Source organism: Sinocyclocheilus rhinocerous, unplaced genomic scaffold, assembly GCF_001515625.1.
Source record: "Sinocyclocheilus rhinocerous isolate Xijiao unplaced genomic scaffold, SAMN03320098_v1.1 scaffold792, whole genome shotgun sequence".
Taxonomy (NCBI): domain Eukaryota; kingdom Metazoa; phylum Chordata; class Actinopteri; order Cypriniformes; family Cyprinidae; genus Sinocyclocheilus; species Sinocyclocheilus rhinocerous.
The window spans coordinates 1,487,500-1,514,460 of NW_015626872.1; the positions used below are offsets into that span (position 1 = coordinate 1,487,500).

Here is a 26,961-nt window from a genome sequence, read left to right on the forward strand (position 1 = left end):
ATATATTTGTATAATAATTTGACTTTACAGTAAAAAAAAAATGAACTTAATAAAGCTGATTAAAACAACATCATGACATTAAAATAATGCAATAAAAATTGTACATTAATGTTCAAAACTAACATATTTAAACACAAAACCGATAAGAAAAACTAAGATAAAGCATAGCTATTTAAATGAAAAAAATATCATTTTTACTTTCAAAAACTGTACATTTAACAGTATTTTTCTGTTAATTACATGAAATATCCTAATACATCTACTACAGTTTTCACCATATAGAGTACCACTGTATAGAGAACTTAAAGTTAACCAGTTAAGATTTTTTTTACTATAGCATTTTTACAAAAATAGTAAGTTTATGATACGATTGATATAATATTTTGATTAAAAATAACAAGGCAAAAAAAAAAAAGTAACCATATGCACAATAGGATCAATAACATGCATTAACAAAAAAGCATGCGTTTTCATTTCATCCTGACTTCAAGTGTCCCAACCAAGCAGATCCGCTTGTATGAGGCGTCCGTTAGCTCATCTCAGTGGGATGACTGACACATTTTCACATTTTCACTCACAGACAGGAACCACTGAAATTTTTGAGCCAATCACCTGAACCGTAAATGTCATGTGACTAATCACTGGAAAATGACGGCATGATGGCACTACATCACACAAGAAAGCTTTATCCTGAAGATATTTTTGCATGCGTGAATGAGCCAAACAGCAGCGATGCTTCATTCTCAGATGAGCGTTGAGATCAATCAAACACGAACCCGAGAGTCATTTGGACCTGCTCTGATTATAATCCGTTTTGAAGGTCGTCATTCATCTGTTTCCATTGTGTAATCGTATGATTGCACGCTCACGTTACTCCTCGATCTTCTCTGTTTACCGCCGGGGGATTCAGAGAGACTCAGTGTTCCAGATATAGAAAAGAACAAACAATTCTCTCTGAATGAAACAATCTTTGTTTAGCTGTGTTATTTAAAACGCTGATCGCAATGGAACTGAGATGAAACTGTCAGTCTGCCGTATTATAATTATCTCACACTCTCACTACTTCAAAATCTGACATTTAATTTAATTTCTTTGCAATTAATTGTAACATTTCTGAACTTTTTATCACAATATTTCACACTTTTTTATGTCAATATTTCTTTTAATATCATGTGATATTCATTTAGCATTAATTACTGTTTGTTAGACCTTGAGAATAAATATAAACAAAACTTTTTTGTTTAGAGTTAAACTCCACGAGTAGCTACCTTTTATTTTAGGGCCCCATGAAATCATTTTTTTCCCCTCCTTAACTCTATTCTCCATTTAATTTTTTTCTGGATTCTGTGATTTATGATTTAATACAAATTTATCGTAAAAAATGGAGTCTAATTAAAATAATGAATACAATTGAATTAATCTTTTAAAATGTAATCAACTGAAAATATAATAATTAACTTACAACAAAACATTGAATTTAAAAAAAAAAAATTTTTTTGTCAAATAAGATGCTGCATGACGGAACTGTATAAATTAAAACGTGGATGAAAAATATCTTGGTTTATGATATTCCTTAATAATAATAATATTATTATTATTAATTTGAGAATTATATTTTAGTATACAGTCGTAATATATTTCTGTCATAATTTCTTCAAGTTAGACCGGACTTTTATTTTGACGGGTTGTCGGAAAGGGTTTATTTTCTTTTTCAGTGCGTGTTTGAGGATCATTTATACTCAAAGTAAGCGGTGTAAAGCTGGTGAAGTGACTCTGAGAGCAGAAGTTGACTCTGAAGATGAAGTTGATGAGTTCATGTCCTCATATATTGAGACGCCGAGGCTGAAAACACCGCGAGCATCACGTGAGTTTGTGTATCTGATGAAACCACGCCATTCATTCACACAGAGACGCAGAACTCGCAGACTTAAGCCCCGTTCACACCAAGCACGATAACTATAAAGATAACGATATAGTTCTAAAAATTGTTTTCAATGTTAAAGAATAGCAGGGTCCACACCACAGCTATAACGATAAAGGCACAGAGAAACGATATCGTTGAAATCACTTTCAGAACGATTTTTTTCCCCAGCTGATGAAGGATAAAATCATTGACACCCAATCAGAATCAATCATGAATTTGAGAATTTAAAGCGGCAGACGAGCATGCACTTAGAATAAACAGACGATATTGTCCGCTGGTGTGGACGCTAATATCGTTATCTTTATAGTTATCGTTCTTGGTGTGAACGGGGCTTTACAGAGACATACACTGACTGCTGCTGTCGCCTTTATTTCTGCTGTTAGATTGATCCATATCGAGTGAACTTTCTATCGTGATCTCAATATGATATGGTTTATGGTCCAGTCGTATTTCAGTGTCAGAGCGGTCCGTCAGGACCATCTGTGTGGGGTTTGTTCTCTCTCTCCGCCTCGGGCTCTCAGATGATTTAGCAGTGTTTGCGACACAGAACAAGTATTTCTGCTGGTTGACAGATTAAACAACTACCTGTGATATTTCTCTCTGATCTCCTGACGCCTACAGACTGAATTAAACGCTTGTCGTAGAAAGTGTGTTCATGTGAGATTGAATGTTTTGTCTGTGCTTTCTTGTTTTATTTGTCATTTGAGTTCAGATGAATGAATGTTAAAACAGTCTATTTTAAATGAGATATAAATATTTTTCTGCCAACTTTTTGATAGGCTATTGAATTATTTTTTTTAGAATCACTTTTTCACTTGTAGTGCATTGCAGTATGGGACTACATATTTATGTATTTTGCCATGAATTCATAAATACATTAATATGTAATATGTCATTAATAAATCAGGTAAAGTTAATTGTGTGACCAGTTTTCTTTGTTATATTGTTAATACGCTTTTATTTTTATATCTGAAGATTATTTTGCAGAACCTCAAAGATAGATACTGTAAAAATGTGGAAAATGTAAAAATCAAGAGGTTTTTTTTGCAGCTTTAAATTTTTATCTATTTTTTTTTTTATATTTAATGATAGATTATATAATCTATGTTTTGTTGTAGTTATATTAATATTTAAATAGTAATTTAATATTAATAAGTATTAGTTATAATAGTTGATAATAATTGTGTGCCCATGCCCAACCTCATTTAGGGGAAATTAAATTAAATTAAATTAAAATTAAATTTAGTTAATAACACATAATAAAATTCAGAAATCTGGAACATAATTAATTTTAATTTCACACACACACACACACACACACACACACACACACACACACATATAATTTAATATGAATTTGTTACAATTTTGTGACCAGTTTTCTGACTCTTTGATGTGTATTTTTATGAATAGATTTTCATTTATATTTATAAAGTAAAGCTTTAAATGTCTTCTGCGTGAAGGTGGATTTCTTCATTGTTGTGTCCTGTGGTCTAACACTTCCTCACTGTTTAATTTTCTCATAATTTCCATAAACTGCACTGTGCTGGACGTTGCAGTGGCCGCTGAGGTGAAATGCGAATGCAATCATGCATAGAGTTTGTTCCAGGTCTTTAATGAGCCTGCTGGAGCTCCACATCTGCACTTCTCAATCTGTAAACATAACCACATTTTTCTGGCTCCAAACCCCACGGGCAGGCCAAAATTGTGCCATTTGTTGTGCTTTTCGTTGTTTGCAATTTAAAAAAGAAAATCAATGCTTCTCTCTGACTCCTTTATTGCGAAGCGGAGTGGAGTGGCTTGTAAGAGCCTCGGACGCTTGCATTAATATGGATAAGAGAACAGCGGCAGGATTGAGGGAGAAGATTGGACCTGGCATGGAAACGGCCCATTTGTTTTCTCTCTTCTGTTTCCTCTTGCTGCTCATAATTAACCTGAATAGTGTAATTGGCTGTGGGATGTTAACCCTGATGTGACTGATAGTGAGTTTTTATTGGGTTGGGTTGAGGATGTTGACAAGATATACACTGCCTTTCGAAAGTTTGGGGTCAGTTTTTGAAAGAAAGTAATTATTTTATTCATCAATGATGCATTAAATTGATCAAACGTGAAAGTAAGGGCATCTATAATGTTACAAAATATTTCTGTTTTAAATAAATGAACTTTCGATTCATCAAAGAATCCTGAAAAAAAAAAATTTCTCACAGTTTCCACACAAATATTCAGCAGCACAACTTTCTTGAGCAGCAAATCAGCATATTACAATGATTTCTGAAGATCATGTGACACTGAAGACTGGAGTAATGATGCTGAAAATACAGCTTTGATCACAGAAATAAATTACATTTTACAATATATTCACATAGAAAACAGTTTTCTTTTTTCACTGTATTTTTGATTAAATAAATGCTGCCTAGATGAGTGAAAGAGTGAAAGACTTCTTTCAAAACCATTAAAAATCTTACCAACTCTAAACTTTTGAACACAGTGTATAAAACAAGCTTTGCCCGAGTATTTAGTTAGTTTCGGATGAATAAATAAATTTGTAATACTGTATATATTGTATAGTAGTACTATTAGTAATTAAAATAGCACAGATTATAATTGAAATTTCATATGGTTATAATGTAGACTTACATTTGTATGTTGATTCAAGACTGAATTCATCTCACATACATATATGTTTAATAATTTCTTCACTTCTGTTTTCTTCAGAAGTTTTAATTAGTTTTATTCTCCTGGCTCGCTCTTGTCCAGATTGTAATGGAGAAGTCTAATTTTCTTCAGAGGATGAAACTAACTTTAGCAATCAGTTCAGCTCTCTTAGATGTCTCGCAATCAGCCGCGCGATTGTGGCTGAACAACGCGGCTGATTACAGTAGCGCCGAGTCTTTGATAGAGCCATTAAACACAATAACCATTAGACCCACAGCAGCGCTGCTTAATTTCACTGTTTTTCCTCATTCTGTCTCGCCCGAAGGTTATACCATAACAATATATTAGTTACCAGAGCGTATATTGTTATTATATTATATTATCCGAAAACAGGGGATGGGATTGTGTGAGTGTGAGAGGGCAAAGCTTCAAAATGAGTTTGATGGTAGTGAGGGAGGATTCTTTGTGAGCAGCGTGAGGTAGAGTTTTGCCATTTTGGAGAGATGAAGGTTGTTTTGAAAGTTACAGCATCTGAGTTCCCTATCAGTTAGTCACGTTCGACGTTACGTCAGTGATTGACGAATCAGGGATCTCGCCGGAGAGCCCAATCACCTTCGAATGTTAACAAAACAAGCCAATGAATATTGGCGTGTGAGCTTTGAGCTTTGCCCCGCGTGCAGGACAACTATAATGTGCATTCGCACATTCAGCTTTTCGCTTTGGAGCCCGCTCGTCGACGAGGGCGCCCTTCCGCTGCCTCCACCTCCGCTCCAGCTCAGCCCCAGCAGCAGCCTTCACACTGGCCGCAGCGTGGAGCTGGCATTAGGAAAGTGGCGCAGCCCGTCTCTGCCCCTGCCAGACCCGTAAAGCGGTACGGGCGACCCAGAGACTCTGGATCCTGCTCTTCAGGAGATGGTGACTGCACCACTCCTTCCCCCGGAGGAGGGCCGGGTGGAGTATCTTTTGTTCCCTTTTTGTTTTGTTGCACCAAACAAATGCCCAAACATTCAACAAAAGAGCAGTTTCTTATCTCTCCGGGTCGCAAGAGGGCGAGGATGGCAGTGTACAAGAAACAGCCTCAACACTTCCGTCCACCCTCTCCTTTCGCCAGCGGGCAGCAGGGACCGACTAGCCCGCTCGTCGACGAGGGCACCCTTCCGCTGCCTCCACCTCCGCTCAGGTGGTTCCCCTGGTCCCGCTTACATGGTTTCTGGGGGCCTGGCTAGCGCTCCCCAGGCTGTCTCGCTGGCTCACGAGAACCATCAGACTTGGCTATGAGATTCAGTTCACTCGGCGTCCCCCCAAGTTCAGGGGCATTCGGTTCACCTCGGTGCTGGACAAGGATGCTCCTGTCTTGCGAGTGGAATTTGCAGTCCTGCTGGCGAAGGATGCGATAGAGCCGGTCCCTCCAGCCGATATGAAGTCAGGGTTTTACAGCCCTTACTCGTTGTACCCAAAAAGGCGGTGGGTTATGACAAATCCTGGACCTGCGCGTTCTGAACCAGGCCCTTCACAAGCTCCTGTTCACAATGTTGACGCAGAAATGCATTTTTTGCTGACGCTGTCCCTGTCGCCTCGTGTCTTCACCAAAGTCGTGGAGGCAGCCATAATTCCGTAGCGTTCCGTAGGCTTTCGTAGCGTTCCCCAACTTGGGTACGCTTTCCCAGTGTTATCCAATATCCCACTGCAGGGAACAGCAGTGACGGACTCCTCTGCTTGAACCCTGTCCTATCTTCCGCCCCAACTGGCGTGGGGGAACTTGCCGGCTTTCGCAAGGCACTGGAGGAGGTCAGCAATAGTGGTGCTTTCATTGGGATCCCCAATTCGTCAGTCACTGATGTAACGTCGAACGTGACTGACTGATAGGGAATGTCTCAGTTACGTATGTAATTGCGCGATGCAAAGCTTGCACGCCAACATTCATTGGCTTGTTTTGTTAGCACTAGAAGGTGATTGGGCTCTCCGGTGAGATCCCCGATTCGACAGTCACTGATGTAACGTCTCCGTACCCTCCTGCAGGGAACGAGGGTTACATACGTAACCGTGACGTTTTCTCTCGCTTTGATATTCATGAGCATAAGATGGCTCATAATGTAATAGCGTGTCAGAAACCACATTAACTGTAGTAACAAACTACAGTATTAGATGTAATAGTGAGAGAGAAAGATGGATTTTGTGAAATATTATTTGGACAATGATCAAAAATGTAATTTTTTTTTCTTTCTAAAATTAACACTGACTATCAGCATTATTAATCTCATCAAAATTAATGATTTAAATGAAAAGACACTGTTGATGAAAATATGATGATTAAAAAAAGTAATACTACAAGATAATGATAATAATGCAATAACAATGTTTTATGTTTTCTTCTGTTATTTTGATAAGTAATTTATATATTTTGAGATAATAATGTGTTTCTTTACAAATTTGAAAACGTTGGAAAGTTTGGTGTGTTACAGATTGACATGTTTTTTCAGCAAAAGTTATATGGTATTTTTGTGAGAGTTAAAAGGACAAAAATTAATCAATAAGAATAAATATACACACCTAGACAATATATATACAGTGTATATATATACATTTAAATTGATCAAAAGTGACAGTAAAGACGTTTATAATGTTAAAAAATTTTTTATTTCAAATAAATACATGTTCTTTTGAACTTTCTATTCATCAAAGAATCCTGAAAAATAAAATGTATCACAGTTTCCACAAAAATATGAAGCAGCACAACTGTTTTCAACATTAATAATCAGAAATGTTTCTTGAGCAGCAAATCAGCATATTAGATTAATATCTGAAGGATCATGTGACACTAAATATTCGAGTAATGATGCTGAAAATTCCGCTTTGATCATAGAAATAAATGACATTTTAACAAATATTCACTTAGAAAACAGTTATTTTAAATTGTAATAATATTTCAGATTTTTTTTTTTTATGTATTTTTGATTAAATAAATGTAGCCTTGGTAAGCAAAGACTTTTTTTAGAAGTTAGTTTTATTAGGACATTGCATGAGAAAATGCAATTGTCACACAGCGCAGTTTGGCGAGGTTTTCTTTTAGCAGTGAAGGAGAGCAGGAAAAGGAACCCTGGACTAAAGCTGGAGCAGATGATTGAAGACGGCTTTGAGCAGAGAGAGGAAATTACTGTCGCTCCGCTCACATACAGCACACAACACTGATCCAAACACTGCGATGAGGCATCAGGAGGCCCAGCGGAAACCTTGAGTCCTGGACCTCAGCCGCGTGAGAAATCGTGCAGCGCGAGCGGGAACAAAAGCGTGAGACGGGGAGGAACGGAGCAGATGGGAGGTCATGGAGAGTGTGACACGTGTGGGAGAGACCAGCCTGCCAAACGCACCAGCAGAATCACTCCTGTGTCATGCAGAGATGATTGTGGCCACAGACGTGCAAGGAAAAGTCAATCGAGTCAGTAGATGAGAAGGCCAGCGAGACTCAATCTTCCTCTTTATTCAACTCATACTATAAATATACTATAAAACAGCCAGTGTTATTATCGTTAGAGAAAACTGAAAATAATAATAATAATAATAATTGTTAACTAAAGTAAAAGTTAAAAACACTAAATGTTAAATCTGGATATTTATTTAATAATTATTATACACTTAATTGCTAGAACTAATTCTTATTCAATTTTGAGTAAGTCAGCTGAAGTAACTAATACTAGGAACTAAAGGAGGAAAGAACTAAAACTAAACTAAAAATGATGAAAAGATGAAAAATTAATTAATTCTGCAGCCATTTTTTTTTTTGAGACAGTGCAATGTATAAATTGTAAATGCACAATTTTAAATCAAACACATGCATAGAAACTATTTAGTAGATCAGAGTGATCTGACTGATTGAATCTCTATGCAAAAATATTTGGAGGATTTTCCCCCCCTTTTTTTCTAGCAAAATATTTCGTTAAAACTTAATTATGTTCTACAGTATAAAGCAATTTTGTAACAGAAGGCTGTAAAAATTGCAACAATAATTACATGTTTATAATTAGTTAAGTGTAAGATTCCGTATATAGTGAAAAACGGTTTATCATCACATTAAATGTGATTTTACTGAATTTACAGTCAAAAACAGTAAAAGGACATTACCAGAAGTCCTTGTGTGACACATCATTGTGATTATATTTCATTTTGATGTTGCTGTTTTTACTGTAAACTTAGGGTTATTATCAATAACTAAACCCATTAAAAGTTGTTACTCTAAATAAGATAAACTTTAAATGAAATAATAATTATAAATAATTTAAAAATACATAATTTGGATTTTCTTGATGTACTAAAATAACTAAAACTGAAATAAAATTTAAGGAAAATTATGCATGTTTAAAAAAAATAATACATAAGTAAAAAAATAAGAAATGACAAAAAACCCCACAAAATTACTAAAACTTACACTCAAATATTCAAACTAATTCAAATTAATAACAACTAATTAATATAAACTATAATAATATCTCAGTGATACTAAAATAACCCTGAAATTTAGAGTCTACACTTATTTTTACAGTGTAGATTTATTTTGTTGTATTTTGTGTAACATACACTCTTACAAATAAAGGTGCTTCACGATGCCATAGAAGAACCTTTTTTTTGTCTAAATTGTTCCATAAAGAACCTTTAACATCTGAAGAACCTTTCTGTTTCACAAAAGCTTCTTTGTGGTTTCTTCTTCAGATTATAAAAAGGTGAGAAAGAGATGGTTCTTTAAAGAACCTTTGACTGAATGCTTCTTTGTGGAACCAAAAATGGTTCTTCTATGGCATCTCTGTGAAGAACCTGTTAAGCACCTTTATTTTGAAGAGTGTACATTCATGCATTCATTCAGTCAGAAACACTATTTGATATATTCTGCTCTGTTTATGGTCTCTTAAGTAACTTTCTGTCAGTATCTTGACTGTAGTTGGACTACTTCAAATCATGAGTAACTTATAGCTTGACAAACTACTTTCCTTCTGCGTCGCTAAATAAGATGAATAAACCAGACCGTATTTAAAGATCTTTGGCCGAGAACGGTCGCTCTTTCTGTCTTCTTCCTCCATTTATCTTCTTCATTTCACTCTCCTGCAATAAAGTCATGCCAGTCCATTTACTTCTGCATAATTGTTTCTTCTTCTCTTCATCTCAGTTGTGTTTATCACCATTTACTTTGATTAACTTCACATTATTCTCCCTTTATCTTCTGTTATAAAAGCTTTCCTCATTCTCGCCACATCCTCTTTTTCCTCCATTTATATTCTCGTCATGTTTTATTGGACGTTTCGGTAAATAAAACTCATTTATCACTCTTGCTTAGTGCATCTGCATCTTCCATTCCATTAGATTCCTGATATGCACATCTTCATCTGTCACAGCTCTGAAACCCCCGCGCTACGTTTCAATTAAATGGTTTGGAGCGGAGTCTCTCTCTCAGTGTTTGAGGATTTCGACATTAATTTCTAATAGCTGTGCTGTGTGGATGTATGTAATATTAGAGAAAATTGGGCCCAAGTTTCGATTATTTTTAGCAAAAAAAAAAGAAAGAAAGAAAGGTTTTATTGAACACTTGATGGAGCAGCACATTTTGTGGGAAAATAAATCATAATAGTGGTTTGTTTTGTTTAAAAATCATATAATTGTATGAGGCAGTGAGAGGGGGTGTTTTTATAGAAGCGTTTTTCCACCATGGCGTAAAAAAATTAAAAAGTTAATTGTGACTTTTTTATCTAACAGTTCAGACTTTTTTCTTGCAGTTCTGAGGAAAACAAGTCTGAATTGCAAGATATTAACTCGAAAAAGTTTTTTGCAAAAATGTGAAATATTAACTTGCTATTGAGAGAAAAATATCAGAATTGTGAGGAAAAAAAGTCACAATTAACTTTATTTTTTATTCTGTGGCAGAAGGGGAAAAAATGGGCAGAATTGCAAAATTTAAACAGAATTCAAAGAGAAAAGTTCGGAATTCCGAGAAAAAAAGTCAGAATTCTGAATTTATACCTCACAATTCTGTGTTTCTATAAAAAAAGTTGCAGTAACTTGTTATTTTTTTATTCTCTGACAGAAACAGGCTTAGCTTTAACTCAGCGCTTGATTATTGTTACAAATACTTTAGCTCAAGTAATATGTTTTAATAAGTTCAAAACAGCCACTTCAGCAAAATGTGCTGTTTTCTGTTTATGCTGATAAATAAAATATTTTTTTTGTTCAGTGAATATACTGTCATTAATTTATTACAGAAAAACATTTTCAAAGAAGTACAGATTCTGAAAGCTTCTTACATTACTTGAAGGAGATAATAATAATAATAATTTAATATGGCTTTACAGTAGTAACAATAATATGATATTTTATTACATGATAGTGGACACCCAACTTTATTATCATGTCAACTGTTAGGATTTTATCCTCAACAGGGTCACTTTTATCACAAGTCCTTTAGTATAAAAGCTGTTGATGTAATTACTTAAAATTATTATTCTATTATTATTTTGTATTTTATTATTTTTTTTATTATTATGTGAAAATTAACAAGACCTTTGTTTTAAAATATATTCTGTAATTTTTATTGATTCTCATTTCCTAAATAAATATATAACATTTTGAAAAACATTAAGTATTAGATCAAATTAGTGCAGAATTAACTTTGTTGCTTCTCATGATCAGGTCAAGGATTAGCAAAATTTTCACGTGCAACATGAAAATGTGGATGTTTAGGAAAATGCTGTGGTGACTTTGTGTGCCATCTAGTGGTCTAAATGAGAATAAAATACCCTAAATATTGCTTTAAAGGCAGAGTAAGTGATTCCTGGTAGCCAATGTTGATATTTGAAATCACCAAAACAAACACACCCCTACCCCAAAAGGGTCTTGCCCCTATTTTGATAGCTCCGCCCCACATATACGTACGCAACCCAGGCAACGATTAGTTCTGTGAAACAAAGCAAAACCAATGTTACACCGTGTCTACGGACGTGAGCGGCGCGGAGCAACAAATCCCCGTGAAAGCTCTCTCCTCTACATCACGAGTAGACACGCCCCTTATTGCTGATTGGCTACAAGTTTGTTTTGCTATTCGGCCCGAATCAGTTTTCTAAAGTGTTTTTGAAAAATCACATACCCTGCCTTTAATATCGGCTGAATAACTGATAAAGCCTTACTGTTGATTTGCTGAAAATATCCTCACGCCACGTTATTATTTCCTCGTGAAGAAATGTTATTTTGGATTATTTAGCCAGAAGCAACGGTCTGAAGTTAAAAACGTCTTGATTCATTTGTTTCTTACAAACACACAGCTTTTGTCTTCTCAAGACATTAAGTGATGGACTGGAGTGGTGTGGATTACTTGTGGATTATTGTGATGTTTTTATCAGCTGTTTGGACTCTCATTCTGACGGCACCCATTCACTGCAGAGCATCCATTGCTGAGACACTGATGCAATGCTACATTTCTCCAAATCTGATGAAGAAACAAACTCATCTACATCTTGATTGGCCTGGGGGTGAACTAAATTAACTCTGGAATTTAAAATAACATCTGGATTAACCATGCATGCATTCATTTATCACTGGTATGTGGTTGCCAAAAAGATTACATATCTGTATGTTATCTAAGACCTGAAAAAAAAGCAAATGGAGATTTCTATTCTATTTTTATCCTGAGCAAAAGCACATTTGTCTCGCACTGGTTGCAGATTTGTCAAGATAATATAGTTTGTAGCATTTTATGAAATTTTATTTTTATTCGGAATGTTGTTTTTTAAACAAAACTTATGTGTTTTTAAATTGCATCTGTGTTGCTATTTCTGCCACAGAACAGAGCAGCTTATGTATAACCTTTTACAGTATATTTCCTGATAAAGCTTTACAGAAGGTTTATTTATCAGGGGTTTTGAGGGCTTGACCACTTGTCCAATCGCATCTCCTGTGAGAAACTGCAGAGGAGTCGCAAGTTGTGAAGGGAAATAATTTAATATGAGATGAAACTGTTACTTTCCTTTGAAACGTAACTTTAAAGAGGTGCAGCTCGACGTCAGTATAAGTAAATATTCTAGAATCCTCAATACTAATTTTTGACCGCAACATAGTGGCTGAATTGGCTTGAGTTTGGAAATAATTTGCTTGAAACGAGTCTTTCTTTAGAATAAATGCCGATTCACATGATATTTACCCTCTAATGAAATGTCGTTTTGAATTTTGCATCAGATAGGATTCATTTATGGCATTTTTATAGGCTCTGTGGTAAAACTCTGGTGACGTGAAGGCCATTGAATATCAGTCATGTGATCCAGCTGGAGAGTTGTTGACGTCACACCTTTGATGCTCTAACCTCTAAACATCAGAAAATCTCTGATAAACAACTAACTTCATTGAGGTGTATTAGTAGGAATGCACTGAACTCTTACTGATTATTATTTTCTACATACAGCTGATAACCGATAAGTGGTAAATATTATAATTCAACACAATTTTGTGTAACTAAAAAAGTAAAGCAAGTAAGTAAATTAATAAATAAATAACATAGTCTTTTAAATGCTAAAATTGAATTTTGGCATCACAACACTACAGTGTAAAAACAGATATTTATTTTCAGATTTGCTGCTGATTACATTTAACAGTGTTTACAGATTAACTTTAAGTGAGTGTTAGATAATGATAAAAGTAATCTAAAATAAAATAAAATGAGTATGGATGAAATTTAATATCGGATATCGGCCTGACAACATCAGCAGACTGACCGAAATAAATAAAAATACAACAAGTATTTTGCTTGTTTTTCAGTAAAATATCTAAACATTATCTAAATCTAACTCTATCTAATAATATATATAAATCAAAGAAAGAAACAAAGAATTTAAGCAAAATGACAAGATCTTTGATCTTTGATGGAGTCTTTTTTGTTTGTTTGTTTAAAACAATAATAAATATCTGCCAGTGGGCTCAGAAAAATAAACTTGTTTTCCCTTTGAATTAAGTTTATTGTTCTGAGCCCATTGGCAGATAACCTTTCTTGTTTTAAGTATAAACTCACTTAATTTAGATTTTTATTTTCAGAAAACAAGACTTAATAATATAATAAAATAATTAATAAAATAATTTTCTCCTTAACCTCCTCATATACAGTAGTGGCCAAAATGATTAGAACACTAGTATTTTCAGCAGCTAAAAAATGGTTTTAAGTGAGTTATTTCTGTCTTTCGCTGTAGTGTGTCAGCAGAAAATATCAGTTTACATTTCCAAACATTCATTTTGCCATTAATTGTAATAATAATGAATGGCAAAATGAATGTTTGGAAATGTAAACTTAACAAAAATGTTTAGATATTTGTACTGGAAAACAAGACAAGAAATACTGAAGAAAATCATTTTTGCAGTGCACATTAAACATACAGTATATGTACTAACCAGGTCCTGGTTGCTTGTGAATGCGAGTGAGCTGTTTTTGTAATCTGAGATATGATGCCGTACTGTTGGCCAGAGGGCTCTTGAAATGTGGCCTTTTAGTCAGAATAACACAAATCAAACATTCAATACAGCCTTCTTGCCTTAATGAATTATTTTTCGGCCTATGAAAGAAAATCAAGCGTATCGGTGGACCGGTGTTGATTGTACTTTCAAAAAAGCCTGGAAGCAGAACATGAAACAAACACAGCAGAGGGATCAAACGCCGGGCCCGGGGGGAAAGAAACATGCACACTGATATAGTACAGGGCTTTAATGACAGATTGCTAAATAGCACTGTTATGCTTTTTAAATGCAAATGAGGGTGAGTGAGTTTCAGAGGCGTGGAGAGAGCGACCCATTTTCAGAGTCTGGGATGATGAGTCAGGGTACGAGAGCGTGGGAGTGCGGCCGCATTTAGACCGACCGCAAAGAGATGCACATGCGAAAGCAGAGATTTCACACAGACAGACTGTGCAACACATTTCTTTGTCTTCTGCATGCATCGAGGCAAACGCATGTTATCGAAAAGCCCATGCTGTGATAAATCCCGGCCTGAAAACACTTGTTGCAGAGCTGAAGGTGTGGTAAGAAGAGATGTGCATGCCTTTGCATTTATTTATTCGGACCGGAGCTGTGAAATAAGCATGATAATGAACAATCAGATGATCATTATTACATGGGGTGGCCATACGCCCTGTGTATTTCCTGGCTGGGATTTCTAAATTGCCTAAAATTTCCAGGTTTGGTTTTGTTTTCCCATCATGATTGTACTTGTTAATGACTGAAAAGTAGTATGCATGCATTGTGCATAATTAACCAATCCAACTGTGGTGTGCGAGAAGGTGGGATCTATAGAGGACAGCCAAAGCAATGCAAGTACGTGTACATGCGTATAATGTATGAGGACTGTAGTCCAAATCAATAGGAAAACAAAGACAAACCTGGACATTTTAAGCAATTTACAAATCCCAGCCTGGACAAGAGGATGTACACACACCCCCCATAATCACAAAATGAACCCTTTTAGGTTGATAAGAGACACCTCGACTTCAAAAAAAGTCAATGGTCCAAAATCGTTCCACATATCAACATTATACGTTTAATATCTTCTGACTGATTTACAGCATTTAAATTTAAAGCTCGATGATTTGATATAAGAGTGCCCAGGTTTGAATGTTTGAAAGTGATGAATTTAAGACATAAATATTTTTGTTTATATTTGTGTTTGGATGTCTCAGCAGTAGCAATATCACTCATATTGCAGTTCAAATTACAATATATGACAAATAATGTATATAATATATATGCAGCCCTATATATATATATCTAAAAATAAAAACAATCAAAATAAATGACTTACTAAAAAATGTTTTAATATTTGTCACAGTTTATTTGAGGTGTTTTAGTTTCGGTTTCAATGACTTTTAGAATGTTTCTCTTTGTTTCCTGTTTCCTTTGTTCCAGCGTTCCGTTTGTAATTAGTTGCCATGGTTATTCATTATGTTACTAATTAACACACAATTTTGAACACACACAGCTGCAAAATTTCACAAATGAAATCCAGTTATTCCAATATTTCCACAAAAAAAAAAAAAACTTCACCATTAATTTCGCTCATGATCAAGTTGGGTGTTTTTTTTTTTTTTTTTTTTTAGTTAGTTTTGAATTTGAGTAAATTGTTGTTACATTACAAAATTAATCTAAATGCTCATCCCTAATAACCAGCTCATCACACACCTGTTTGATGCCCCAGCTGTGTCCCCTCTGAGGCTGGCATGGTGAAGTCTGCCTCCCAAATGGGTGAGTTCTCTCCATAGATTTCTTCTTCCAACATGGAAAGAAACCTAGTAAACACACACACAAATAAACAAACAAACATGCTCAATTACACTATGTGAGAGTGATGGTGCTGGAGTGTGTATTAGAAGACGGTATTGTGTCTTACTTGGGGAAGTGTGTGAGGATCAGAGTGCGTTTCTCTGGTGGGAGTTTGTCTTTCTCCACTCTGAACTTCTCCAGTAACTGTCATGTGGCCGGTCCTAAGTGATAGTTCACTCAAAAATGAAAAGTCTGTCATCATTTACTCACCCTCATGTCGTTCCAAACCTGTATGACTTTCTTCTGCTGAACATAAAATAAGATATTTTGAAGAATGTTGGTAACCAAACACTTGATGGTCCCGATTGACTTCCCTAGTATTTTTTTAAAATGCTGACAGAATTTTTATTTCTGGGTGAACTGTCCCTTTAAGGGTTGGCTGACAAAAACATTTGCAAACCCCTGAATTAAGGTATATTTTACGTCATGAACAGTGCAGGACGGGTTACATGTGAACACATACAGTGGGTACGGAAAGTATTCAGACCCCCTTAAATTTTTCACTCTTTGTTATATTGCAGCCATTTGCTAAAATCATTTAAGTTAATTTTTTTTCCTCATTAATGTACACACAGCACCCCATATTGACAGAAAAACACAGAATTGTTGACATTTTTGCAAATTTATTAAAAAAGAAAAACTGAAAAATGCTCAGTATTTAGTAGAAGCACCCATTTGATCTAATACAGCCATGAGTCTTTGGGAAAGATGCAACAAGTTTTTCACACATGGATTTGGGGATCCTCTGCCATTCCCTCTTGCAGATCCACTCCAGTTCTGTCAGGTTGGATGGTAAACGTTGGTGGACAGCCATTTTTAGGTCTCTCCAGAGATGCTCAATTGGGTTTAAGTCAGGGCTCTGGCTGGGCCATTCAAGAACAGTCACAGAGTTGTTGAGAAGCCACTCCTTCGTTATTTTAGCTGTGTGCTTAGGGTCATTGTCTTGTTGGAAGGTAAACCTTAGTTCCAGTCTGAGGTCCTGAGCACTCTGGAGAAGGTTTTCGCCCAGGATATCCCTGTACTTGGCCGCATTCATCTTTCCCTCGATTGCAACCAGTCGTCCTGTCCCTGCAGCTGAAAAACACCCCCACAGCATGATAAGGGGGTCTGAATACTTTCCGTACCCACTGTAAATAGTTTAGAATTAACACTAACACTTAAGTTTGGGGACCAATTTTCACTATTAACTAGTTGTTTATTAGCATGCATATTACTAGCATATTGTCTGTTTATTAGTACTTGCAGTATAAAGTACATATTAATGCCTTACAGGCTACTGCATTTAGATCCCTTAATCCGAGCCCATTACTAACTATTAATAAGCTGCAAATTAGGAGTTTATCGAGGCAAAAGTCATAGTCAATAGTTAGTTAATAATGAAAATTGGTCCCTAAACTGTGTGACAGAATTAACTGTAGTATGAACAACACACATTAGTCAGCGTAGCACCATATGTAATTTCTTACAGGAATTAAACAAGGCTGCGAGGGACTGAAGTACAGCGCGTTCAGTGGATTGTACTGTTGATTAACAACACAGCGATCGTTCAGCTGACAAATCGTCTTTCTGTTTTAAAAGAAGTGAAATTATGTGATTTACGACCTTTATGCAGTGCGTGCCACTGTAAAGACTGTACATGTGTTCCTCACAGCCTCATTTTCATCAGTGTTAAAGGTGTATACACTCTCAGGAAAAAAGGTACAAAAGCTGTCTGTGTCGGTACCTTTTCAAAAGAAACTCCTTTGCACCTTATTTACCCCTATAAGTACCTTAAAGGTACATATTAATTCCAAAAGTGTACATGTGAGTACCTAAATGACACATATTAGTACCTTTTAAAAGGTACTGTGCCAGTGACAGCTTTTGTACCTTTTTTTATGAGAGTCTATCTCTGTCTATTCAGCATGTCTTTCAATGCTCGTGTGTGTGTGTGAGAGATGAAGATGATTATGCGACTCGGGACGTGTCTAACCCTTACTGTTTGACTCGGCGTGTCACTGAATTTTATCACTGCTATGATTCCCTGCTCTCAATATTAACAGGAGGCTTTCATTAACCCGAGGTCAGGCTTCATGTGTCCGCAGGGCTTTTTTCATCACTCTCACCATCTTTCTCTTTTAATCTATCTCTCCTCTCCCGAATGTCATTTCTCCTGGTTTTCCTTATTAGCTCTATTTTTTAGTGTGACTGCAAATTCACCCTAGCAAAACCGCCAGCGATTTAATGACTAAACACTCCTTGAAATGACCTGCCCTCTCATACCGTGTTGGAAAATATTGCCGTTTTCTTTCTCGCTCAGTGATTCAAGTGTGAACTTTATCGGGACCCTAAACCAGATACAGAATAATTTACACCCTGCATGTGAGATTGTGGTCATTTCCTGTAAATTTACAGTACAATTGCTGTACGTTGTTCTCTTTTCGCAGGCCTGGCTCACAGAGATTCACGAGTTCACTCAGCAGAACGTAGTGATCATGCTTCTGGGTAACAAGGTCAGTGAACCTGCCGAACCTTATAGATACGTCATGTGAAACCTTATGCCCTTATGCATGTGTTGCATCAATTCATACATCATTAATGTAGAAAACATTGAAGACTAATGCATAATGCATTGTTTATTGATTGATTCATTGAGCGATTGATTGATGTTTCAGGCCGATTCCACACATGAAAGGATTGTGAAGAGAGAGGAGGGTGAAAAACTGGCTAAGGTTTGGCTCATACTTTTAATTCTTTATTAGTAAAACCTTTTTAAGGGACAATGTAATTTTAAACCTTTAAACAGTAACTACAAATCAACTGCAGACAAGATAAATCGCTCACCTTATTTAGCCTCTTTTATTGTTTTTGAGAGGTTGCACAATTATTTACAGTACATATGTGACACAAACAAACTTATGCAGTTATTAGTTTTTTTAAATACTAATCATCATTTTTTTAAATACTAATCTTTATGTGTAAAACTATGGAAAATTTCTGAATGCATCTTTAAATGGGAACACATCACTGTATGTGCAGTTTTCACTAATGCATTTCATGCATTAATTGAAACAGTAATTACAAATACATAACAGACTAAATTAAAGGTTTAGTTCACTTCCAGAATGAAAATTCCCTGATAATTTACTCACCCCCATGTCATCCAAAAGGGTCTAATATAGTGAAACGATCCGTCATTTTCTTAAAAAATAAAAATTTATATACTTTTTTAACCACAAATGCTCATCTTGCACTAGCTCAGCGATGCGCATGCGCTACTTCATGCATTGCGTAATAAACACTGGAAAAGTCACACGTGGTTAGTTCTTCGTCTGTGTACTCCGGTTCAAAAAGGGTGAAAAACTGCATCACATTTTCTCCTCCAATTTCAAAATTGTCCAACATTATTGTTTTGCCTTTTTTTTTTCTAAAGGGCGTTTGACTTTCTTTGCACGTTCACTTTGTAAGCACTGGGTCGGTACTTCCGCCGATGTCACGTGTGCATGATTATGTAATGCTTGAGGTCGAGCTAAGATGAGCATTTGTGGTTAAAAAGTATAGAAATGTTTATTTTTTTTAGAAAACGACCGACTGTTGTGCTAGATAAGACCCTTACTCCTCGGCTGGGATCCTGTAGAGCCCTTTGAAGCCGCATTGAAACTGCAATTTGGACCTTCAACCCGCTGATCTCCATTGAAGTCCACTATATAGAGAAAAATCCTGGAATGTTTTCCTCAAAAATGTTATTTCTTTTCGACTTATAAGATGACATGGGGGTGAGTAAATTATCAGGAGTTTCTCTATGCCTTATTTAGCCTCTATTATTGTCTTTGAGAGGTTGCACCTTTTAAATTATTTATGCACATGTGACACAAAAACACACACATGTGCACTGATCCCACTCTTTATAAATGCAATGTGCATTATTTTTAATGTTAATTTGTGTCTGTATGTTATAAAGAAGGAAGAAGAGCATTTATTCTTTCTCTCTAAAGGACTTTGGCGTTCCCTTCATGGAAACCAGTGCTAAATCAGGTCTGAATGTGGAGTTGGCCTTCACTGCTGTGGCCAAGTAAGTCATTCATTTTCAGACAGAATCTGTTTTTTTTTACCCACTGAGTAAACCTGGCAACGTGTTCTACTGTAAATGGAGCTGAGAGAGCCGCTCTCTTAACGGCAGCTGAAAGCATGATCAAATTAGCCCAGATATCTAATAAACAAACACACAATTCTAAAATCAGGACATTCTGTGTGGGGCTAATATGTACTGATTCATCTTTATACTGGAAGACCGTTTACAGACACATAACATTAGCAACAGCATAGCAACACATGAAAAACCATGCAGAACGCTTTAGCAACTGCATAACAACACAATGAAACATCATAGCAACCACTTAGCAACATATTAAACACTTAAAACACCTTAGCAACACACTAAAACACCATAGCATCCGCATAGCAACACACTGAAACCCCATAGCAACCACAAAGCAGCACATTAAAAATCTCACAGAACACATTTACTCAGAACATTTTAGCAACTGCATAGCAACACACTGAAACACCATAGCAACCACATAGCAACATATTAAAACACTTAAAACACCATAGCAACTGCATAGCAACACAATAAAATACCATAGCAACCACATATCAATGCATTAAAAATCAAACAGAACACATTTACTCAGAACACAACTGCATAGCAACACATTGAAACACGATAGCAACCACATAGCAACACATTAAAAACACTTTAAACACCTTAGCAACCACATAGCAACACACTAAAACACCATAGCAACCGCATAGCAACGCACTGTAACACCATAGCAGCCACATAGCAAAACATTAAAAACACTTAAAACACCATAGCAAACATAGCAACGCATTAAAAACCACACAGAACACATTTACTCAGAACACTTTAGCAACTGCATAGCAACACACTGAAACACCATAGCAACTGCATAGCATCACACTGAAACACCATAACAACTGCATAGCAACCACATAGCACCATATTAAAAACACCTTCACTTAAAACATTTTATCAGCAGCATAGCAACACACTAAAGTACCATAGCAACTACACAGCAACACATTAAAAAACACTTAAAACACCTTAGCAACCGCATAGCAAGACGCTAAAACACCATAGAAACTGCATAGCAACGCATTAAAAACCATTTAAAACACCTTCACCCAGAACACTTCAGCAACTGCATAGCAACACACTGAAGCAATATAGCAACTGCATAGCAACACATTAAAAACAATTAAAACACCTTAGCAACCCCATAGCAACACACTAAACTGCATAGCAACGCATTAAAAACCATTTAAAACACCTTCACCCAGAACATTTCAGCAACTGCATAGCAACACACTGAAGCAATATAGCAACTGCATAGCAACACATTAAAAACAATTAAAACACCTTAGCAACCCCATAGCAACACACTAAAATACTACAGCAGCCACTTAGCAATGCATAGCAAAGTATGACCAACGAAACACTCTAAAACACCATAGCAACCACATTGCAATACTTTCAAAAATGCTTAAATCACAATAGCAAAGCACTAGCAACACACTAAAACACCATATCAACCTCATAGCAAACACATAGCAATGCATTAAAGACACTCAAAACACCTTAGCAACTGCATAGCAAAACACTCAAAACACTCAAAACGCCTTAGCAACCACACAGCAACCACCCATAGCACTCTAGCATGTTTTCACAGGCAAACTCCACTCAAATTTTCTTCGGAAAGTGTAAAAATCTGATATGTTAATATGGTGATAACGGGAAACGAGTGTTGCTCACATGTTCTCTGAATGTTCTGGTTTGTTAGCTCACACAGCAGCATTGTGTGTCTGTTGGTGAAAACAGAGGGCTGAATCCACTAATACATTTGCGCCACTTTCCCATGCAGTATTTCAGCACAAATTTCAAGATGCATCTTATTGATTATTCTTTCAATTTAACCAGTTTATACCAGCTAAAAATGCATGTACTTTTATGCATTTAGCAAATACTTTTATCCGAAGCGTCTTACAATATGCATTATTCATTTCAAATGTTCATTTGTGCCTGTATTTTGCATTTTCTTTTTTTCTCTCTCTAAATAATCATTGTGTAGTGCTATTTAAATTCAGTTTCAGTGCAAACACACCTCTTTTCTATGTAAATGATTATTAAATGGCATCTTATTGACAAACCTAGTACTGTTTGCCTGGTGCAATTAGTTCTGGGTAGATTACTTATAAATTGTAGTCTGTAACTGATTCCAAATTACATGACAAAAATTTTACTTCTTTAACATGATCCATTACATACATAAAAAAGTAGCTGTAACTGTAATCTGATTACGAGTATTTTAAAATGTAATATAATTTAATCACAAGTACTTGATTTGTGGAACCTGATTACGTAATCCAGATGTACATGTACTCAGTTACTACCCAGCACTGGGTGCAATTAATGTTGCACTTGGGGGCGTTTTGTTTTGCTGCAGGTGTAATCCAATTTAGCCAGCTTATTAAATTATGACTTATTCACAAACATGCATTCCTGTAGCTCAAACTGTAGCTCAAACATGGTGCTAGGAAATTCCAAGATGATGGGTTTGATTGCCACCAAATGCATGGACTGATAAAAATATACAACATGAATGCAATTAAAGTCAGTTTGGATAAAAGCATGTCAAATGCATGTATGTGAATAACTCTCACAACTGACTCGTAAAGTGGGGTATTGCCAGTGCAAATTACATTTTAATGTAATAATTTGTTCATAATAAATCAAATAATATTGAACTAACTTCAAGGTGTTTTTGTTAAAATATTTGTGCACGTTTTTAATATATAAATAATGCATTTTGAAATAATAATATATTTGTTAAAATATTGATTCCTGTGTAAATATGTGTACAGTGTTGATTTTGGGGCGTGTTTGCACAGTTACTGGATTTGCGTAATTGCTTGTAATTGTTTCTCAGGGAACTGAAGCACAGGGAGATGAAGGAGCCTAACGAGCCAAAGTTTCAGCTGCAGGAGTATGTTAACAAGGAGATGAAGGGAGTCGGCTGCTGTCGCTCCTAAAGCCGCGCGCGCTCGTGCGCATCCATCTCTCTGTCTGTCTGTTTGTGTGTTTTCCACTTTCATCCTCTTCTCTCGCATAAATTGGATGCCTGTCAGATATTCTTCTGCGGCTCTGGAGACTTTCATTTTCAAACGCTGTGTTCTTTCTTTGGACCTCCATGCACTTCACAGCTCGCAAACAATAGCGAACGACACGAAGCTAACGTGGTGTAAAGAGAAGCAGTCATCAGAATGCAATTGGCACGTGCTTAAATATTCACACCCTCAATAAACACAGACCCACCGCTCCAAGCAGCTGTGAATGTATGTTCAACACTCATGACCAGTGTGTCTCAAAGTTAGCTTTTATTACATGGCAAAATCATTCAGTTATCCAATTACTTAGTTAGATGTACTTTTCTGTGGCAGCTTCACTTGAACCCAATTATATACCACTTTTCCTGTTAAAAATACCCTCAAGTGTGTCATAAACGTGGTTGTTCAGCACAGAGAAAATTACAAGTGTAAAAGCATAATTAACAAAGACTTATCTTTTTATAACTTGCGGTTTTCTGTGGTTTCAGTCTCATTTGGTAAATGTCTTACAAAATGAGTCCTTTGTAGACATTGAAAAATAAGTGCAACATTTTTAAAATTGTGTTAGTGAGATGCTTAATTTTATTCTTTTATTATTTTAATGCAACAGGTTGCATATCTTGATTTGCTTCTTCACCCCCCAATGAAAAGAACATAGCTGATTTACATTGTGTTTTTTTATCTTTCTGTTTTTAAAGCCTTGGTAATGATAGTTGTAAACTTTTGATTGTGTCTCTTTAAGGTTAAATTTGCTAGACTTTCTCTATGTCATGTACAATTTGATCATTTCTCTTTTTTGAATAAACCATCACACATTACACTACAATCCAAAGCTAATCGACGACATAAAATATGGAAGCTTGTTTCTGTCATATATATATATATATATTCAGATAAGTAAAGAATTGCAAGAAGTAATTGTGAATAAAATGCAGAATTGCATGGTTTAAACTCAAAACTGTGAGACATAAACTTGCAATTTTAAGAAGAAAAGTCCAAATTGTGAGAGATAAACACAGTTGTGAGAAGAAAGTTTGAATTCTGAGATAAAAAGTCACAATTACCTTTTTTTTTTTCCATGGTGGAAGCAAAAAATTAATAAAAAATTGATATAAACTTAAGAAATCTGAGAAAAAAGATCAAATCTGTGAGGGAAAAAGTCATAATTGTGAGATAAAAAGTCACAGTTACCTTTTTATATATAATTGTTTAATTCTGTGCGAAAACAGGATTCTGTTGACAGACGGAAAGTTTGATTAAGTTTGTCAAAAGAAGTCGTGGCCTCTTTACACTCACAGAAGCACATGCTCATATTCATGTCATATTCTCTCCACTTTTGTCATTGTTATTTGTCAATGTCTTCATAAAATATGAACTGATATGAAAGATGAATGTATGTATTGTACATGAAAAACATCATATAGCACTTACAGTAGTTTGCATAACATATAATTAGTGTTTTGTTAAAAATTTAGTATCGTCCTGTACGCTAAATATATAGAAAGCTTTAACTAGAATTAGTAGCTTTAAGAGATGTTCAGAATGTGCCAGAATTTAACAACTTGATGTTACGTCGATACTATGCGTACTGTGGATAGTTTAGTATATCGTGCTGTACAAATATTTTCAGTACTATGCCTTTGCACTTTTGTTCTTGTTGTTTTTGTTGTTGTTGTTCATATTTTTATCATCTGATACTAAAGGAAGACCAGTATATGGCCTGAAATGAATATTTTGTTGGTCAGGAAATTTGTACTGATGTGCCATTTTTAGCTGCTCAGAGATTTTTGATGACAAATCAACTGATGTATATAAGTTCAATTCAGTTTTGTTTTCCCCTGTGAAGAAATCACATGAACAGGTAATATCACAGAAATGACAAGCAATGATATACAGATCTTTTTTCTATCTGGTAGAGGTCAACGCAAAGCGTTGATCTAAGTGTTGACATGGGGTTTTTTTTCAAAGTTTTTATGTAATGTGTATTGTATTCCCAACAATAAATCGGACAGTGAAGTGAATTCTGCCTTGGTGTCTCAATAATATGATCTAACAGTGACCTCTCATGGACACAACATCACATTGCAGCTCTTTCCTTTATATAAATATACAGTATATACAGTTAGGTCCATATGTGACCCTGGAGCACAAAACCAGTCATAAGGGTCATTTTTTGAAATTGAGATTTATACACCATCTGAAAGCTGAATACATTTCCAGCTTTCCATTGATGTATGGTTGACAATATTTGTCTGAGATACAATTCCATATTTGAAAATCTGGTATCTGAAAGTGCAAAAAAATCAAAATATTGAGAAAATCATCTTTAAAGTTGTCCAAATGAAGTTTTTAGCAATGCATATTACTAATCAAAAATTAAGTTTTGATATATTTACGGTAGGAAATTTACAAAATATCTTCATCGAACATGATCTTTACTTAATATCCTAATGATTTTTGGCATAAAAGAAAAATCAATAATTGTGACCCATACAATGTATTGTTGGCTATTACTACAAATATACCCCAGCGACTTAACACTGCTTTTGTGCTGCAGGCTCACATATAAAACACTAAAATAACACTGGGCACTGTATGGAGCCGGTCACACATAAACACACCCGTCATGAGCGGATCAGGTTTTCAAACCCGCGGCTGTCAGTCATCTCGGGTGAAGCTGCGTGAATTATTGAAGCAGGCGGGTGGAGGGTCATGTGGGTCTGTGACCGCGGACAGACAGATAGCGGCTGGAGATCTGTCCGTCTCGCTCTTATTAAAGCAATGACACCTGATCTGCGCAGGTAACAGAGCGCCAGACAGAAGAGCAGCGACTGTCTGGAAAACACACTGATTAGACTGATCTCAGGTGCTCTGACCAAAGCAGCACATTATGATCACATCTGTAATGCTCAATGCTGTGATGCTTTTGTCTGGATTCATGCACTGCAAGAAAAAGAAATCCCGAGCAAAATGGAAAAGGTACTGGTCATTTTCTGCCAGGACTTTATCTGTTCAGTTTACAGACATTTCCAATAAATCTAGAACATATCACAGTGCAATGCAATGCGTAATTCAAAATTCAGGTAAAACAAAACAAAACAAAGCAAAACAAAACAAAACAAAACAAAAAATAAATGCAAAGCAATGCAACAAATAAACAAATATATAGTAAAATAATAAAAAAAATAAATAAATAAAAATTAAATTTATTTAAAAAATAAAACTTGAAGCAGCACAATGCAAATAAAATAAAATATAATACACAGCAATGCAATGTAATATAATACAAAAATGAAATAAATAGCAAAAAAGACTAAACTAAAATAATATAATATAAAATAAAATAATGAAAAAAAAAATCAATACAGAAAATGTGTAACACAGTAGGGTCCTGTTTTTAGTGTAGGGATTTTTCAAAAATACAAAATAAAAAAATAAAAATGCAATCATACAGACTTAAATAACTTAAGTCTACAATGATGAAGATGTTTTCAATACCTGAATTTAAAATTTTTTGATATTTTTTGTGGGGCATGTAAACCTTTTGATAAAAAATGCTAACATTTCTGTGTAGATTTCATTGTTTTATTTGAAAATTAATTTTATATATATATATATAACTTAAAAAAACTTAAAGATTTTATTTTAGCTAGACTTTTAGCTATTCTGCTTTTGTTTAAAGTACTAAATTAATTACAACTAAAGAAATTAAAACAACAAACATAAAAAACTATATAGATATATTAATTAAAAAAACTAATAAAAATCACAAAACAACACAAAATTACACACCCACACACTCACTGACGGACGGACACTCACAGACAGACAGACAGACAGACAGGCACTCACTCACTCACTCACTCACTGACGGACGGACGGACACTCAC

At 35.4% G+C, this 26,961-nt stretch overlaps 1 protein-coding gene across 1 annotated transcript in view; it reads left to right on the plus strand.

The window, feature by feature from the left end:
* Positions 1-23,655, plus strand: part of rab26 (RAB26, member RAS oncogene family) — a 105,413-nt gene extending 81,758 nt beyond the window's left edge. Inside the window, exons 6-9 of the mRNA XM_016527417.1 lie at positions 18,331-18,396; positions 18,559-18,615; positions 19,879-19,955; positions 22,894-23,655. Of these exons, the coding sequence (XP_016382903.1) occupies positions 18,331-18,396; positions 18,559-18,615; positions 19,879-19,955; positions 22,894-22,996 (303 nt within the window). The 3' untranslated portion in view covers positions 22,997-23,655. The remainder of the gene's footprint in view (positions 1-18,330; positions 18,397-18,558; positions 18,616-19,878; positions 19,956-22,893) is intronic.
* Positions 23,656-26,961: the final 3,306 nt, after the last annotated feature.